General features: G+C 40.2%; 2 protein-coding genes across 2 annotated transcripts; both read left to right on the top strand.

The window, feature by feature from the left end:
- On the top strand, window positions 1-4,795 carry fuca1.2 (alpha-L-fucosidase 1, tandem duplicate 2). The gene is made up of 8 exons (XM_066674495.1): window positions 1-514; window positions 695-832; window positions 1,176-1,313; window positions 1,510-1,615; window positions 1,699-1,899; window positions 2,036-2,226; window positions 3,554-3,653; window positions 3,757-4,795. Exons 1-8 carry the CDS (start codon window positions 159-161, stop codon window positions 3,886-3,888), a joined length of 1,362 nt encoding a protein of 453 aa, XP_066530592.1. The 5' UTR covers window positions 1-158; the 3' UTR covers window positions 3,889-4,795.
- A 451-nt stretch (window positions 4,796-5,246) lies between these two features.
- On the top strand, window positions 5,247-14,653 carry gmpr (guanosine monophosphate reductase). Its single transcript, XM_066675226.1, has 9 exons — window positions 5,247-5,457; window positions 8,229-8,348; window positions 8,981-9,064; window positions 11,027-11,200; window positions 11,296-11,377; window positions 12,419-12,525; window positions 13,318-13,360; window positions 13,446-13,605; window positions 14,022-14,653. Exons 1-9 carry the CDS (start codon window positions 5,371-5,373, stop codon window positions 14,200-14,202), a joined length of 1,038 nt encoding a protein of 345 aa, XP_066531323.1. The 5' UTR covers window positions 5,247-5,370; the 3' UTR covers window positions 14,203-14,653.
- Window positions 14,654-16,412: the final 1,759 nt, after the last annotated feature.

The following is a 16,412-nucleotide window of genomic DNA, read 5'->3' as shown; positions in this document are numbered from 1 at the left end:
CGGAACAGCAACAGGTAAAAAAGAAGCAACCGGTCCAGCCTGTCCGAGAGAACCATGCAGACAGTTACACATACAACTGGTTACCACTGAGATTAAATTACGAGCCCAGTTCCAGTAGAACGCTGACGTGAATGAGCTCAGAGTAACTTTAATTCAACATGGAGGTGCGGAGTCCCCGATTTGTGCTGCTGTTTCTCTGCGCTGCGTTGTGTGTGTCCGGTAAAAGAGCCCGGTACACTCCGGACTGGCCGAGTCTGGACGCGAGACCCCTCCCCTCCTGGTACGACGAGGCCAAATTCGGCATCTTCATCCACTGGGGGGTTTTCTCTGTGCCATCCTTCGGCAGCGAGTGGTTCTGGTGGTACTGGCAGGGCCAGAAAATCCCGAGTTACATCTCCTTCATGGAGAAGAACTACCCCCCGGGCTTCACCTACGCAGAGTTCGCTCCTGACTTCAAAGCTGAGTTCTTCGACCCGGACGAATGGGCTGAAATTTTCGAAGCTTCTGGGGCTAAGTGAGTGAAGGTGTTAATGGATAAATAGAAGCTGTGACGTATGTATTACTATTCACCTTACTGGTGAAAAGGCTAGGCAAAAAAATACATTTAAAAAAAAAAAAAAAAAAACAAAAAAAAAAAAATATATATATATATATTCTCCCTGTAATCTGTTCTCATTTTGTATCTGATGAACAGGTATATTGTGTTCACTTCTAAACACCACGAAGGCTTCACAAACTGGGAGTCCTCGACTTCCTGGAACTGGAATTCTGTTCTTAATGGACCTCATCGGGACATTGTAGGAGATCTGGCAAATGCTGTTAGGAAAAGAAAGTGTGTGCACTCATGTTTGTTTCACATCTATCTGGTGTCTCTTGGTGGTGCTGTGCAATATGTCAAATATCACAATGAGTATCATGATATTATTCTTCAAGTATGAAATACAAGGACTGCAGTGATTATCAGTTATTATCAAACAATGATGTACACACAATTTATTATGACAAACAGTTAATCTTACTTTATATGGCATGAATTTGTAGCTACTCACATAACAATTAGTTAAATACTGCCTTTCTGACTTTCTTCTGTGATACATGAGTTATTAGGTGGTCATGTTGTTGTTATTATTAGGATATAATGCTCTATGTTTTTAACGCTAATGTGTATTCTCTAGGTCTGTGCACTTTGGACTCTACCACTCCTTGTTTGAATGGTTCCATCCCCTCTACCTCAGTGACAAGGCGTCCAACTACACAAAGCAAGACTTTGTTTTTAGCAAAGCCATGCCAGAGCTCTATGATCTGGTCACAAGGTAAGTGTGAGCACCTGCACATTCCTCATATCATGTGACATCTTCAAAAACAAATGCTGAAATCTGATTGGATGATGGCTGCATTGTATCCACACACCTAGACCTGAAAATCTAAGTGACATGTGACTAGTAAAAACATACAGTTCCTCATTTTAACCTGTGTACATGATCATTTTGTGACATCTGGACTTTTCAGGTACAAGCCAGAACTAATTTGGTCTGATGGAGACTGGGAAGCTCCTGACACTTACTGGAACTCAACACAATTCCTAGCTTGGCTTTACAATGACAGTCCAGTGAAGGTTGGATATATAAATGCTAAATGTTTATATTATTATTTAAAATCTTGGTGATTTAATATTCATAAGCCATGTTTCCCCTGCAGGATGTTATTGTGGTTAATGACAGATGGGGGAGTGGGTGCTACTGTAAACATGGCGGTTACTATAACTGTGCTGACAAGTACACTCCTACCGAGCCGCCCAAGCATAAATGGGAGAAATGTAATTCAATTGACATGCACTCCTGGGGTTACCGTAGAAACATGAAACTCAGCGACTTGATGGATTTACCCACTATTATGAAGGTAAACTAAGCTGTCATTAAACGTATAGTAAATTATACCTGCTATGAAATTGTTTGGAAAAAAGTGTCCTAATCTTTCAAATTCTGTGTGGCTACAGTAATGCTAACACTTTTAACTTACTATTTCCCCACTGCAGGACCTTGTCTACACTGTGGCTCTAGGTGGAAATTATTTGCTGAATATAGGGCCTGCATCAGATGGCAAAATCCCACTTGTGTTTGAGGAACGTCTTAGAGGAATTGGAGAGTGGATGAAAATTAATGGGGAGGCTATCTACAGCACAAAGCCATGGAGGGTACAGACTGAGAATGGAACTGTGCAAGTCTGGTAAGTTTAGAATTAAGTCAACTTCTTTTAATTCTAGTGAGATATTATAGACTCTTTCAAAGCTTGCTAAGGAAGATAACGTGACAAAGATGTGCACAGCCTTGCTATTGGTAGATATTACTGGTCTGTAGCTCAGTATAAGGTCTTTATTCTGGTAATATGTTGACAATAAACTCAGTTAAAACATGGTTACAGGCTAATCTGTTCCAAGATACAATCTAAACGATTCCCTTCTACGGTGGTAGTGTCGCAGTCACACAGCTCCAGGGACCTGGAGTTTGTGGGTTTAAGTCCCGCTCCGGGTGACTGTCTGAGAGGAGTTTGGTGTGTTCTCCCTGTGTCTGTGTGGGTTTCCTCCCGTGGTCCAAAAACACATGTTGGTAGGTGGAATGGCAACTCAAAAGCGTCCATACGCGTGAGTGAATGTATGAGTATGTGTTGCCCTGTGAAGCACTGCCACCCCATCCAGGGATCTGTATAATGAAAAATTAAATGTTTTTAATTAAAACTTTCATATTGTATGGAAACATTGTTAAATATTCTAAATTTACTCCCCAGTCTGTGCGGTCCATATATGGAAAGTAAGCTAAAAATTTTTTTTAAATGTTTAATGACTTGTGTGATTTCATAAAAAGCATCTCATTAACATATAATCACATGTTCAGCTTACAGTATCTAACCACTCTAATTACCTCAAAGATATTAGAATTTATAACATGGACTGTTTTTGATCACAACTCAGCAGCCAATCAGAACAAATGTCGTTCCTGTATCTTGGACCTAAATCTCTGTTTGTTAAAGAGATAAAGAGAGGAGGAAGTTGTTCAGTTGTTTTCATTATAAAAAGTCCAGGAGTGGGGGGAGACTAAAGAAAAACCTGTTCTCCAGTTGCTTAGCAGCAGTGGATGGATATGTGATTAAAGCATCAATGAGAGTGATTCTGTTTAATCACTGACACTGTCTTGTAACACGGTATAGTAGGAATTCTTTGAAATAGACAAGGCAAAGGAACACCGTAATAAAAATATTTTTTTGGACTATAGACATATGATCCTAATGTTTTCACAGGACTACTGTATGTGGAAAGCTTAGTTGTCTGAAAAGAATCTGAAATCGCTTGCAGGAAATTAATTAGAGTTTCAGTCCTAACCAATAAGGTGTGCTCTGTGCTTGTGACATGTCTGTGTGACTTCTTGTTTGGCATTTACAGAAACAGAAGTGAAATCGTTTTGATACAGTAATGTTTTTTGTTTGCTTTAGGTACTTTATAACAAAACAGTATCTGTTTGAATGCATCAGGGTTTCACTTTCCTTCCAATTATTACAGGTACACTTCCACAAACTCGGCTGTGTATGCAATCTTTCTCAAAAATCCACAGCAGTACTCCTTCCAGCTCTTTTCCCCCAAGACCTCAGATAACACAAAGGTAAATGCTTCTGTAGCTTTTTGCACTTCAGTTGCGTAGGCTATTTATATGATTAAAAATGCACAGCAATGTAGTCCATTTATGTCTCACCTTCTTTATTTAGGTGACACTGCTTGGTAACCCTGACCCTCTAAAATGGGCTCCTTTGCATGATTTTGGCCTCGTCATGCTTCTGCCTGAACTGCCCCGCACCCCAGCAGAGGCCTGGGTCATCAAGCTGGAAGGAGTGTCTTAGCACAGTGAAGCTGTCAGTTTTGTCAAGTGACCTTTAGTCAATCAGGAATTTTATATAAACCCCATTGTTGGTTTGTAAGGGAATTTGGAAGAAGGGGTGTTTTAAATGTTGAAATTTTATCATTTGTTTTGTTAAAAAGCACTGAAAATAATAATAATTGTTTTTTTAATTGTAAATTTTTCACTTTTTCAATAGTGAAGGGGGATATGCCTTTCCGTGACGTGTCTTTTTAAATGCACATTTTCTATTCTGCATTAAGGCTGGGCAATTAATAAAAATGAATCAAAATCAACAAAATCTTGTCTATATCAATTATATCCCTTTTTATTTTACATTCTGTTATGTCCCCACTGTGTGTTCATGTACTGTCCCTTTAAAACCACACTACCAAGCCATAGTCACATGATTCTGTTCCTATCTGCCACATGGAAGCAACCTAAATGCAAAGGCTGACCAAGCGACTCGAGCAGATTGTACCAAAGAAAAACACAGCGTCTGTTGTTTGCACGTGCTGTGTTTTGACTGAAATTAAGATGACATTAAACAAAAAGAAGATAAATGGAAAAAAACAGTTTCAGAGACCAAGGCACAATCTCACACCAAATATAAACGGTGCTCAGAAAGAGAGGAAAAATCCCTGGCACCATTAGAGAAAAAATATCCCATATTTAATACTAGAGCATATTTACAGTACAAGACTTATCACTGAACTATGAGGGTCATAAATACAAAAACAAAATAATTATTTGAGATATTGACTGGCGCTCATTCTCTTTTAAAATCCATACGCAGCATTACTTTTTTAAAAAGCATACCTTTTTTCTACAGGGTTTTGTTTGTAAATCAAGCAGACAGGCAAGAAATGTTTTTTTAAGGAGATTACTAATTATCTGATAATTATATCCTATCACAGTCATAGAAATGTAAATTAAAAACCTGGAAATTTTGAATAAATAAAAAAATGAAATTACTTATCAAACATTTTTTCATGTCTTATTAAGCCATTAAGTTGGTGAGACGCATCAAAAGCTTTTTCCTGTCTTGCTCTCTTCTCCTCATCAACCCCACTTTGTCTCGCTTCCTTAGGGGACTGCTTGGACAGGGTTGAGGGAGTAATGGCCCTGCTCGCATGCTCTTGCGCATACTGCAGTGCCGTGCTGAGCCGCAGTGTGTGTGCGTGTGCGCGTGTGTTTATATATATGTGTGTGTGTCAGCTGGCCAGATGGGAAGCTTACTTGCTGCTGCTGCTCCTGCCAGTCCACAGAGAGAGAGAGGAGGGGGAAAGAGGGAGAGGGAAGACGGAGAGAAGGGGAGTACAGGGGCCTCACCAAATAAAGCCATGGGGGCTTGGGCTGGGATGGCCCTTTCTTCTCTATAAATACGCTGGGCTTCTGCAGATTCGGGTTTGGTGGTTGGACCTGCGCAGCTGTAACTGCACCGACCCAGCTGAGGAGAATCTCCTACACGCTCAGGCCCACAGCCATGCCCCGAGTGGATGCAGACCTCAAACTGGACTTTAAAGATGTCCTGTTCAGACCAAAAAGGAGCAGCCTGAAGAGCAGGTCAGAGGTAAGCTCAGCATATGGTTTGGGAGGTGGTAGATGGATTTACTGTGATGATCACGAAGGGGAAGTTGGTTGCTGTAGTAGTAATAGAACAAGGAATATCACGGAAATGATAACTTGTTGCTTATGAGCATTGTGAGGGCAACACTCCATAATGAGAACTGCACAGGGAAGCAAAGGCATTCTAAACGTTTGAGTGTCAGTTAATGGGTATCGTGCATCATATTTACAGGTCCAATTCTGTGAAATAAAAGCAAAACTCCAGACATCAATACCTGTGAAGTAAAGTGAATGTCAAAGTTGTATACATTTGAGTGTAATGGAGTCTGAAGGTGTTGTGTTGGTGTGTATTGTGTGCAGGGGAGCAAGTTGTAGTCAGTAAAGCTGACCTTGCTGAGGTCACATTAACGTGGCTAAGGCTCTGTTTAGGCCTATGACAAAGCTTCACTACGAGCCTGCGTTTGAACAGAGCTGATCTGAGTGCAGCCTGTCGTTCAATTTCTCCTCCATCATCTGCTGTTGATGTAGGCTGAATCTAACCCAGATACTCAACCCTGAGGGAGAGGGCCGGCTCACAGTGACAAATGATCAAGTGAAGGTAGAGCAACATGAGCCGGGCCAGTGTGCTGAAAATGCGTTTAAAAATAGGCTTGAAGAGCACTCTGTGTTAAATGTCAGCGAGAACAGACTCCAGCATGCTGTGGATTTGATCTTCAGCCCCCACACACAACAGGAACGGACGCATTGTAGTGCAATGTATTAACTTACTGCAGAGAGAGTAACACTTTCCTGGTGGTCATATGGAGGGAGATAACATTGTTCTGGGTGTCGTTAAGCTGATGACACTTTTCTGTGTTTAGGTAAATAATGCAGGTACATTTTATAATAAATACATATCATTGCTATTTTCAGTATCTCAATCTTAGATATCTTAGTAACAGTAATAGACCACTGTATCATTACTGACATCAAACACCTTGTATCTCCCACATGATAACTTTTCAAGAGGAGGACTTTCAGTGGCAGTTGATAGAGACATTGTTTTATTCCTATATTTGAGCATTTGTTAATTCCTCGATCATGAAATATTCGAAGAGAATAAACCATTTTTGTTTTAAAAAATATAAACAACTAACAATGTACAAGGTTTTGTTCCAAAAACAAACACATTTTATTTGTTTTCCAGCCAAATAAAAAGATGTTGCAAAGCTCCATTCAGCATGTTGTGGCCCTTGTAAGACATGCTGATCCATAACCAGGGAGAGTCTGTCTCAGTCATTGATCTCATGAGCGAGAGGGTATTCTCTTTCACTCTGCATTTCACTGCAGGATGACGTCAAAGTCCAGCAGAGCCTTTAGCCGCTCAGTGGATTTGATTGGTCGGTGCCTAGCAGGCTCAACATGATGCATAAGCCCATTCTCATGCTGCATTTGACGCTGGACAAAAACCTTACAAAACAACCCTGTTATAATTAAATATTAATATCAATGAAAACATGCTACTCAGACAATACAAGCATAATTGTGTAGAGCTATTTCATGGACAAATTCATTTAATCAGGCAGTGATTCACACTGCAGAGAGGGCAACCACAGCTGACATAATTGGATCTGATTGTGTGTGTGTGTGTGTGTGTGTATAAACCTGTATAAAAATAAGAAATCAGGTTACATCACAGAGTGGTTTGCTGAAATGTTCCTGCAGTGATTCAGCACAAACTGCAGTCAGGAACTGTCAGATACAGTCACAGCACTGTTGTCCATATCATACTTGTCATAAAATTATATTTCTGAAATGAAAACGTCTTAAAATAAAGTAAAAAAACAGGCCATTTTTTGTTCATTCTTCACAGAACAGTGTAAAGTTGTTCTCTCATGATACTAAAAAAATCCTTAATGTGGTTATAAATGATTTAAAGATTAATTCTATGAAATGGAGCAGGAGTGAGAGCCGAAAAGAGGCAATGAGGCTTGATTCATGGAAGACATGCTGGTATGTGCACATGCACTCCTATTAATAATACATCTAATCAGTGTCAGAAATACTTGGGGGCCTGGGGCATGAGAGTGGGAGCATTTACCCTGGAGCCCATGGCTACAAGTCCTTCTAGGATGTTTACTGTGCCTCTGTCTTACAGAAATGTGTGTATGGTTATGAATCAGAGAAAGGTCTAATTTCTAAACAACATATCATATTTAGCTTCCATAAACACTACACGGAACAGATATTCACCTCCCTCGTTATTCATAATGCAGCTTATCCATGGTAATCATCTTCAAACTGACATTGACAACCTGCAATATTACACATTTAGTACCAAGTAAGTATAGTTTAAAGAGATTTATATTTTAATATTAATTTATTGGTTTTTGTGCAAAATATATCCTAGTTACATCACTTCGTCTGAATAAAATACAAATGTTTGTGAATTCAGTTACTTTAAAGTAATATATCGTCTAGAGAGGTGTTAACCCTCCTATCCCTGGGCTGTGCAGACGTGGAATTGCATTCTTTAGTGTAAATGAGCTTGAGCTTGATTAGTCACCCAGAACCTGAAACAATATCATTCCCTGACCCATCTAATTCTCCCATGGCTGATTGTCAGAAAATTCCTAACAAGTGTCTAAAAATTGTTTTTATTTTCAACACTTTACGTGATGAATTTAAGACAGTTACACACCAAGAGAGAAACTACTGTAAAAGGTAATCTGTAAGCTGCAGTTCGTGTGTTTATGTGTGGCCTAATATAGCTGCCCTTGTTTATCTCTCTGTCAGGTGGACCTGCAGAGGACCTTCACATTCCGCAACTCAAAACAGACTTACAATGGCATCCCAGTCATTGCTGCTAACATGGACACTACAGGAACATTTGAGATGGCACAGGTGCTGAGCAAGGTGAGCATCTGTTCAGAACACCAACCTACAGCCTGACCCCGAAACGTCCAAAAATATTCCCGCATCTACTCTAGTACCAAGTACCTGTAAATCTAACATCTAATTATTAATATCTTTAATTTCAGAAAAAGTCAAATATACCCCAGATATTTTCGAGTATAACGCCAAGATACAAGCCCAAATTATTAGTAAATAACTGCTCTATGTTGGGGGCGGCACAGTGGTGCAGCCACACAGCTACAGGGACCTGGAGGTTGTGTGTTCGAGTCCCGCTCCGGGTGACTGTCTGTGAGGAGTGTGGTGTGTTCTCCCTGTGTCCGCGTGGGTTTCCTCCAGGTGCTCCAGTTTCCTCCCACAGTCCAAACACACACGTTGGTAGGTGGATTGCAAGTCAAAAGTGTCCAAAAGTGTGAATGTGTCACCCTGTGAAGGACTGGCACCCCCTCCATGGTGTGTTCTTATTCACCTGACCTGAATAAGTCGTTACAGACAATGAAAGAATGAATGCTCTATGTTGGGATAATGTATGTTGTGGCAAGTTTAATTTTCAGTAGAACAAAACATGTCTCTTCCTCTCTGCCCCCTCTCTGTCTCACTATCTATCTATCTATCTATCTATCTATCTATCTCAGCACACACTCTTCACCACCATCCACAAACACTACTCCCTGGAAGAGTGGAAGACGTTTGCAGCAGATCATCCAGAGTGCTTGGAGGTAACATTAAAATATGGATACATTTTTAATCTGTGTCTAGTGAAAGAGCACCACTGTTTTCTTATGTGCATGGTTCCTGTCTCCTAACCACTCTTCATAAGTCTGTGGTGGGAGGTGGGTTATGAAACATTGTATTATTGATTAATATTGTTGGTGGAACATAACATGCAAATGTTTGTCCTTTCATTAATATCACAAATGATACTTAAATTGACCAGGCACAAGGACAAAAGGAAGTGATGTACATTTTCTGATAAGTTCAGATAATCCGGCAACAATTTCCTAGAAAGAAATTTCAGTCAATAATAAATTCAATTTGTTTCAAAATAGATTCAGCACTGCTTCGCCATTCTCTATATACTCTCACATGAACGTGCTAAAATATTTGGCATCCTTGTATTTTGTCTTACAAACATGGAGTACCTTTAGTGGTGTGTGTGTGTGTGTGTGTATATATTCATATACTGAGGAGTTCATATACAAACCGGATTCCAAAGTTGGGACACTAAACAAATTGTGAATAAAAACTGAATGCAATGATGTGGAGGTGCCAACATCTAATATTTTATTCAGAATAGAACACAAATCACAGATCAAAAGTTTAAACTGAGAGAATGTATCATTTTAAGGGAAAAATATGTTGTTTCAAAATTTCATGGCGTCAACAAATCCCAAAAAAGTTGGGACATCCCCTCTTCTTCTTACAAAACTCAACAGACGTCTGGGGACAGAGGAGACCAGTTTCTCAAGTTTAGAAATAGAAATGCTCTCCCATTCATGTCTAATACAGGCCTCTAAATGTTCAATCGTCTTGGGCCTTCTTTGTCGCACCTTCCTCTTTATGATGCGCTAAATGTTCTCTATAGGTGAAAGATCTGGACTGCAGGCCGCCATTTCAGTCCCCGGATCCTTCTCCTACGTAGCCATGATGTTGTGATTGCTGCAGAATGTGGTCTGGCATCATCTTGTTGAAAAATGTAGGGTCTTCTCTGAAAGAGATGACGTCTAGATGGGAGCATATGTTGTTCTAGAACCTGAACATAGTTCTCTGCATTAATGGTGCCTTTCCAGACATGCAAGCTGCCCATGCCACAAGCACTCATGCAACCCCATACCATCAGTGATGCAGGCTTCTGAACGGAGCGTTGACAACAACTTGGGTTATCCTTGTCCTCTCTGGTCCGGATGACATGGCGTCCCAATGTTCCATAAAGAACTTCAAATCGTGACTCATCTGACCACAGAACAGTCTTCCATTTTGCCACACTCCATTTTAAAAGACCCCTGGCCCAGTGCAAACGTCTGAGCTTGTGGAGCTTGCTTAGAAATGGCTTCCTCTTTGCACTGTAGAGTTGACATTTGCCATCTCCACATCATTGCATTCAGTTTTTATTCAAAATTTGTTTAGTGTCCCAACGTTTTTAGAATCCGGTTTTTAATGCCAAACCACATAAAAGGGGCTAATTTCTTACTGTTTCATGGTAGATGCATTGAAATAAATATTTGGTGTTTACGGTTTCCCTGTTCTATTACCACAAATGAACAAAGTTGGAAAAGGGAAGAGAGCAAAAGAAAAAAAGATAAGAAATATCAGATTATCAAAATGAAATCCAGGTGTTCTTGAAATCTGGTAATACCTTAAATCTGATCTAAGAAATCTGAGTATGTTGCTATATGACCTTCTTTATAATCAGGTCTTCCAAAAACGATAATTGAACCAGAATTCTCACTGTCCTACCACCAAAAAAATCAAGAATTATCCTCCTTAATATTGTCACTGTGAATTTATTTTGATATCCATTAAAAATATATAAATAAATAATCAAAAACCCCAAAAATATTAGACCTCTGCTTCTTTATGACTGATTATTTAAAATTATAATATTTTGAAGGCTGTTACCTGGCACCACTTTTTCCATGTCTGTCATTCCAAGTTCTAAGAATTTTTTTTTTTGTCCCCAGCATGTAGCAGCCAGCTCGGGCAGCGGCAAGGCCGATCTGGACAAACTGTGCAGCATTCTGGAAGCCATTCCTTTGATCAAGTACATCTGCCTGGACGTGGCCAACGGATATTCAGAGCACTTTGTGGAATTTGTCAGAACAGTCCGAGAGAGGTTTCCCAACCACACCATCATGGTGAGCCAGCCAAGTAATTATTCACCAAGCAGAAAACCATCAGACATTGTCCATTATTCAAAATGCCTTGTGATGAATGATTCTGATCTGAACAGGCTGGAAATGTGGTAACAGGAGAGATGGTGGAGGAACTCATTCTGACTGGAGCTGATATCATCAAAGTGGGAATTGGACCAGGTGTGCACCATTTTCATACATTCAAAACAAGACACAAAGCTCTGGACTAGTTCTGCTTGTCCCACAAAAGCCGCAGCTTTGACTGAAATACTGGCTTGGATTTACACCACAAAACAATTTAAAAGACTTATGATATTATATCACTGCTTTCTATGGAAATCCCTAAATTTGCTGTTTTAAATTACCCCTTCAACTCCATAAAAAAAAACATATGATCTGACTGCTGTAAACATACCTTCTGCCTTCCCAGTACCGTGGTAGTTGAATTTCTAAAGGTAAATGTTCCTGTTTAAAAACTGGAAGAACTCCTACTGATGATGTATTCCGAAGGTTAGAGAAGCTATTTAAGCCTTATTCATTTTTTCTGCTAGTAGTCAAAATGTCTTTATCACCTTGTGATGGGGTGGATGGATGCGCAGGGTGTTATGGAATGCATTTACAGACTGGGCTCTGTAGTGAGAGGACACTGATTGTTAAAAACATAAAGACACATCATGAATCCTGATAAATAAGCATTAATTACTGCTTTTATTCCAGAAAGCTTCTTTAATATTTTCATGTAATAATCGCTTATTCATTCATTTTCTGTAACTGCTTCTCTAAAGGGGTTGTGGTGGGTCGGAAGCATACATGGAATGGCTTTGCACAAGACATTAATACACTCTAGACAGAGCATAACACACACACTCATTCACTTTCACTCTCACTCTCACATTCGCTCACATACAGACACATTTGAACAGCCAGTCAGTGTGTTTTTTGGATCGTGGGTGGAAACCTGAGAACAGGGAAACCACACAGACACAAACATGACACACCTCACTCCTCACAGACTGTGACAAGGGGCAGGGTTAGAACCCATAACCCTAGGACTCCTGTTGTGAGACTGTGCTGCCCTTAACACTTACTAATCAGAATATATTTCAGTTCTCTTGTTGTTAAAGCCGAACCTGAACTGTGGGCCTGCACTATGTTTAAGTTTTAAGGGTTAAAGTTCAATGCAATCAAATGTAACTCAACCCTAAACAACTGTGTTTGCAGGTTCTGTATGTACTACCCGCATCAAGACTGGAGTGGGTTACCCTCAGTTAAGTGCTGTTATTGAGTGTGCTGACTCTGCCCATGGACTAAAAGGACACATAATCTCTGTGAGTCCTCCATAATGACGAACACGTTTAGACTCGTTCCTCCAGTGAAGCTAAATGACCGCCGAGTTTAAAATCAACTTGTACTTACAAGAGGCTACCACAAGAGGGCAGGCCCTACCTGTATACAATTGTGCTATGTCTGTCTCTGCTCAACCGCCATAGATAGTTTAACATGGAAGTGGAATAGACCTTAACAGGGTCTCTATCTGAAGTCACTGTTGTTTCTGAAAATAATAAAACTTTATACTACAGTTTTCATCTATTTTAATGAAAGTGTTGCTGAAAATTACCCCTAATATTGTCATTCTGCTAAGATGTTTAGTAGGGTGACCAGTAGGGGTGGGTGGACGACTGCTGACGTGCAGACTGACCAATTAAATGTTTACAGAGAAGGTTATCGACCAATAACGGTAGATCTACAGTCAGACCGTCCAACCCGAAGATTTTAGGCTAGTTCACCACGCCCCCTTCTCACTCAAGCGAACCAATCGGAGTAGGGGAGGGCGGGTTCGGGTAAAAGAAGACGTCTGGTCACCCTATGTTTAGTAGCTTTAATTTTTTTAATCAAGCTATGAATCTAATGTAGCTACAAGCACGTTATGTTTTATAACAATTAAAATTGAAAAGAGTACATTGCAGCCATCTTGCATGCTTAATTTTGTGTGTATTTTTAAAAATGTTTTCTACTAATTCTGTTCTTAATTATTCCTGTTTTCTTATGTTAGCCACGTACCCAGAGACAGGAAAAAAAAATGAAAAGAAAACTCATGTTTTTTAATCATTTCTCTTCAGGATGGAGGCTGCAGCTGTCCAGGAGATGTTGCCAAAGCCTTTGGTAAGTGTTTTAGTAAAGCTGGTAGTGCAGAAATCTACAATAAATTCAGGGATGACTGTTTTACTGTTGGTTTGCGGTGGTCCAGGTGCAGGGGCAGATTTTGTGATGCTCGGGGGTATGCTAGCTGGCCATGACCAGTGTGCTGGTGAAATCATTGAAAAGGATGGGAAGAAGTTCAAGATGTTCTATGGGATGAGTTCAGATACAGCCATGAAGAAATATGTTGGTGGTGTGGCAGAATACAGGTGAGATGTATGACTGAGTGTTGTCATAAACAGGCCACATCCCAGAGGAGATGGCCTGCTTTTTTAATACTGCACAATCTCAGGGTCAATGGACAAAGTCAGTATAAATTTAATTATTTATGTTTCTTTTTGTAGTTTAACAGTGGTCTTTTAAAACAAAAACAACAATATTTTTGTGATTACAAGACCCTTTTCCAGACTCATTAGGTTATTTGTTGTCTTTATGGCTGACTTAATATCTCCAGTTAAGACTGAAATATATGATGTTCTGTGTAGTGTTGAGTAAGTTGTAATTTTTATGGCATGTATTCTAGCAAGCTAAGAGGAATGTAGTATTCATCTTGGTTGTTTTTCTGTGAAATTTGACTGAACTTCCACTGACAGCCCCGCATCCTGCTTGTTGTGTGTGCGTGCAGGGCGTCTGAGGGCAGGACAGTGCAGGTGCCCTATAAGGGTGACGTGGAGAACACCGTCAGAGACATCCTGGGTGGCCTGCGCTCCACCTGTACTTATGTAGGAGCTGCAAAGCTGAAGGAACTGAGCCGCCGGACCACTTTCATTAGAGTCACACAGCAGTCCAGCCAAATGTTCACCTAGCCCCCACCCAGCAGAACATAAACATTACACACACCCTCTACTGTACACAACAGCTATCAGGGCAACATGAAGACAAAAGATCAGACAGACACACACACACACACACACACACACACACACACACACACACACACACACACACACACACACAATGTCTGTAGCAATCAGTGAAAACACTGGAGCTGTAGAGCAATGGAGAGACAGATGTTGCCTTCACGAAAAAGCCTCAGACTTAAACATACAGCCTACAGTACCTCATTGTCTCAGTCAGGATGTCCTGATTTGTGCATGTTTCTTGATTTATGGGGATGTATCTTTGAGAAATTGAGTACACATACAGAAAAACACACTAGGACAGTGCCACTGATTATTTTTGTTTTGCTCAGGACCCATACTGTAAGATACTAGGTTTCCTCTTGAAAACAGCCAATTTACAGCATGATTCAGCCTGTTAACGTAAGCCTTTAAGCTCTCCAAGCATAGTGAATGTGTGATGATAAAGAAGACAAAGCACGACGGAGGTTGAATGGGGACTCATCAAATAAACCCTTAGGGAACACTGTGCTTGGAGAATTCATTGACTGAAACTATGCAACAATGTTCAAAGTGAAGGATAAGAGCCAACGCCAGGCTTAAGAGGGATAAAGGCAGTGCTCATTCTTAATCAGCTGAGAGATACTACATGTTAATGGTTGTGTGAGACATTGTGATGGCTTCAGGGTGTGTGCTAGTACGTTACATGTGTTGGTGAATGATACTAATTTGGTTTGAACAGAGACTGGCACACCACATACTGTACTGTTTCTGTTGGCCTGCGTCCTTGGTGAATGTACACTGGGTGTGGTGAGACGAAGGAGCTGCTGACCAGAGGAATGTGAAGGCCTGCACTGACTAATGCGCTGTGCATGTGGGTTTGGGCAGCTCAAGATCAGGAAATACATAATTTAATGTCACACTGGTGAATGTGATGCTGTAACTGATGGAGTAATAAAAGTGTATCCATGATAATTCTGTAAGAGGAATGTAATTATTCTAAAGAAAACATCATAAAATCTAATAAAGAAAAATCAATTGTTGGGTGTAGAATTCTAGAGAAACTTGCAAAGACTGACTCAGAAATGTAGTAACAGCAACCAGACACAAAAGTGTAAAGAGCTTCAAACTACAGAACATTCTTGTGCAAAATAGCTGTGAATAAGCTGCCTGAGGCCTGAAGCTTTGTTTTACATTGTTATATCAGTATTACGCACCATAGACAAACAGTATGTTGGTTAACTGGACATTTTAACAAGCAAAGTGTTAGGCTCCTGCTACCCCTTCTGTAAAGAATGCTACTTTATGATTAACTTTGAAGCATCAACGTGAATGACTTAGTTTTCATTTCAGTGATTGTTTTCTAGAAACATTTAGAAATTGATTTTCCCTTTAATAAAAATAAATGAATCTAAATCTAATATATTGTCAAAAGTGAATGGAAGAACATTCTGGAAGTCAAAATTAGGCCGTGTGGTGTGATTCCAATATATTTAAGTGCAGGCAATGCTTTTTTTTCCCCCTCTCTGATTATCAGCTGTATTTTATGAAACAAAAAAAATGAAACTTTGTACCACAGTATTTTGCACTACCTAGGCATTATAAACCGATCCAGCATAAAAATAAATGTACTGCGTTTTTTTTTCTACATTAAATGTTCATTTTATCTTGACCCCCACAGAGTAGGTAAGATTTGGATATTCTATCATTCTCAGGGCTGTGGTGACACTGATGTGGGGGTGGTGTGTTAGTGTGTGTTGTGCTGGTACAAATGGATCAGACGCAGCAGTGCTGTTGGAGTTTTAAACCCCTCAGTGTCACTGCTGGGATGAGAATAGTTCACCAACCAAAAGCATCAAGCCCACAGTGTCCTGTTTGACTGATGAAGGTCTAGAGGTCTATGGACCTTGCTTTGTTCACTGGTGCACAGTGATGTTCGAACATGAAGGGGCCATTACCACACTGTTCCCACAAAGTTGAGAATAGTCTATTAAACCAAAAACATCCAACCAAAAGTGTCCTGTGTCCACTGATTAATGACTAGTGGACGACCAACACAAACTTTGCAGCAACAGATGAGCTAATGCATCTGACTTTACATCTACAAGATGGGTCAATGAGGTAAGTGTCTAACAGAGTGGACAGTGTTTAAAAACCCAAGCAGCACTGCTGTGTCT

Source organism: Hoplias malabaricus, chromosome 6, assembly GCF_029633855.1.
Source record: "Hoplias malabaricus isolate fHopMal1 chromosome 6, fHopMal1.hap1, whole genome shotgun sequence".
Taxonomy (NCBI): Eukaryota; Metazoa; Chordata; class Actinopteri; order Characiformes; family Erythrinidae; genus Hoplias; species Hoplias malabaricus.
Note: the sequence above shows the minus strand (reverse complement) of the source record. Positions and strands in the feature narration are given on the sequence as shown.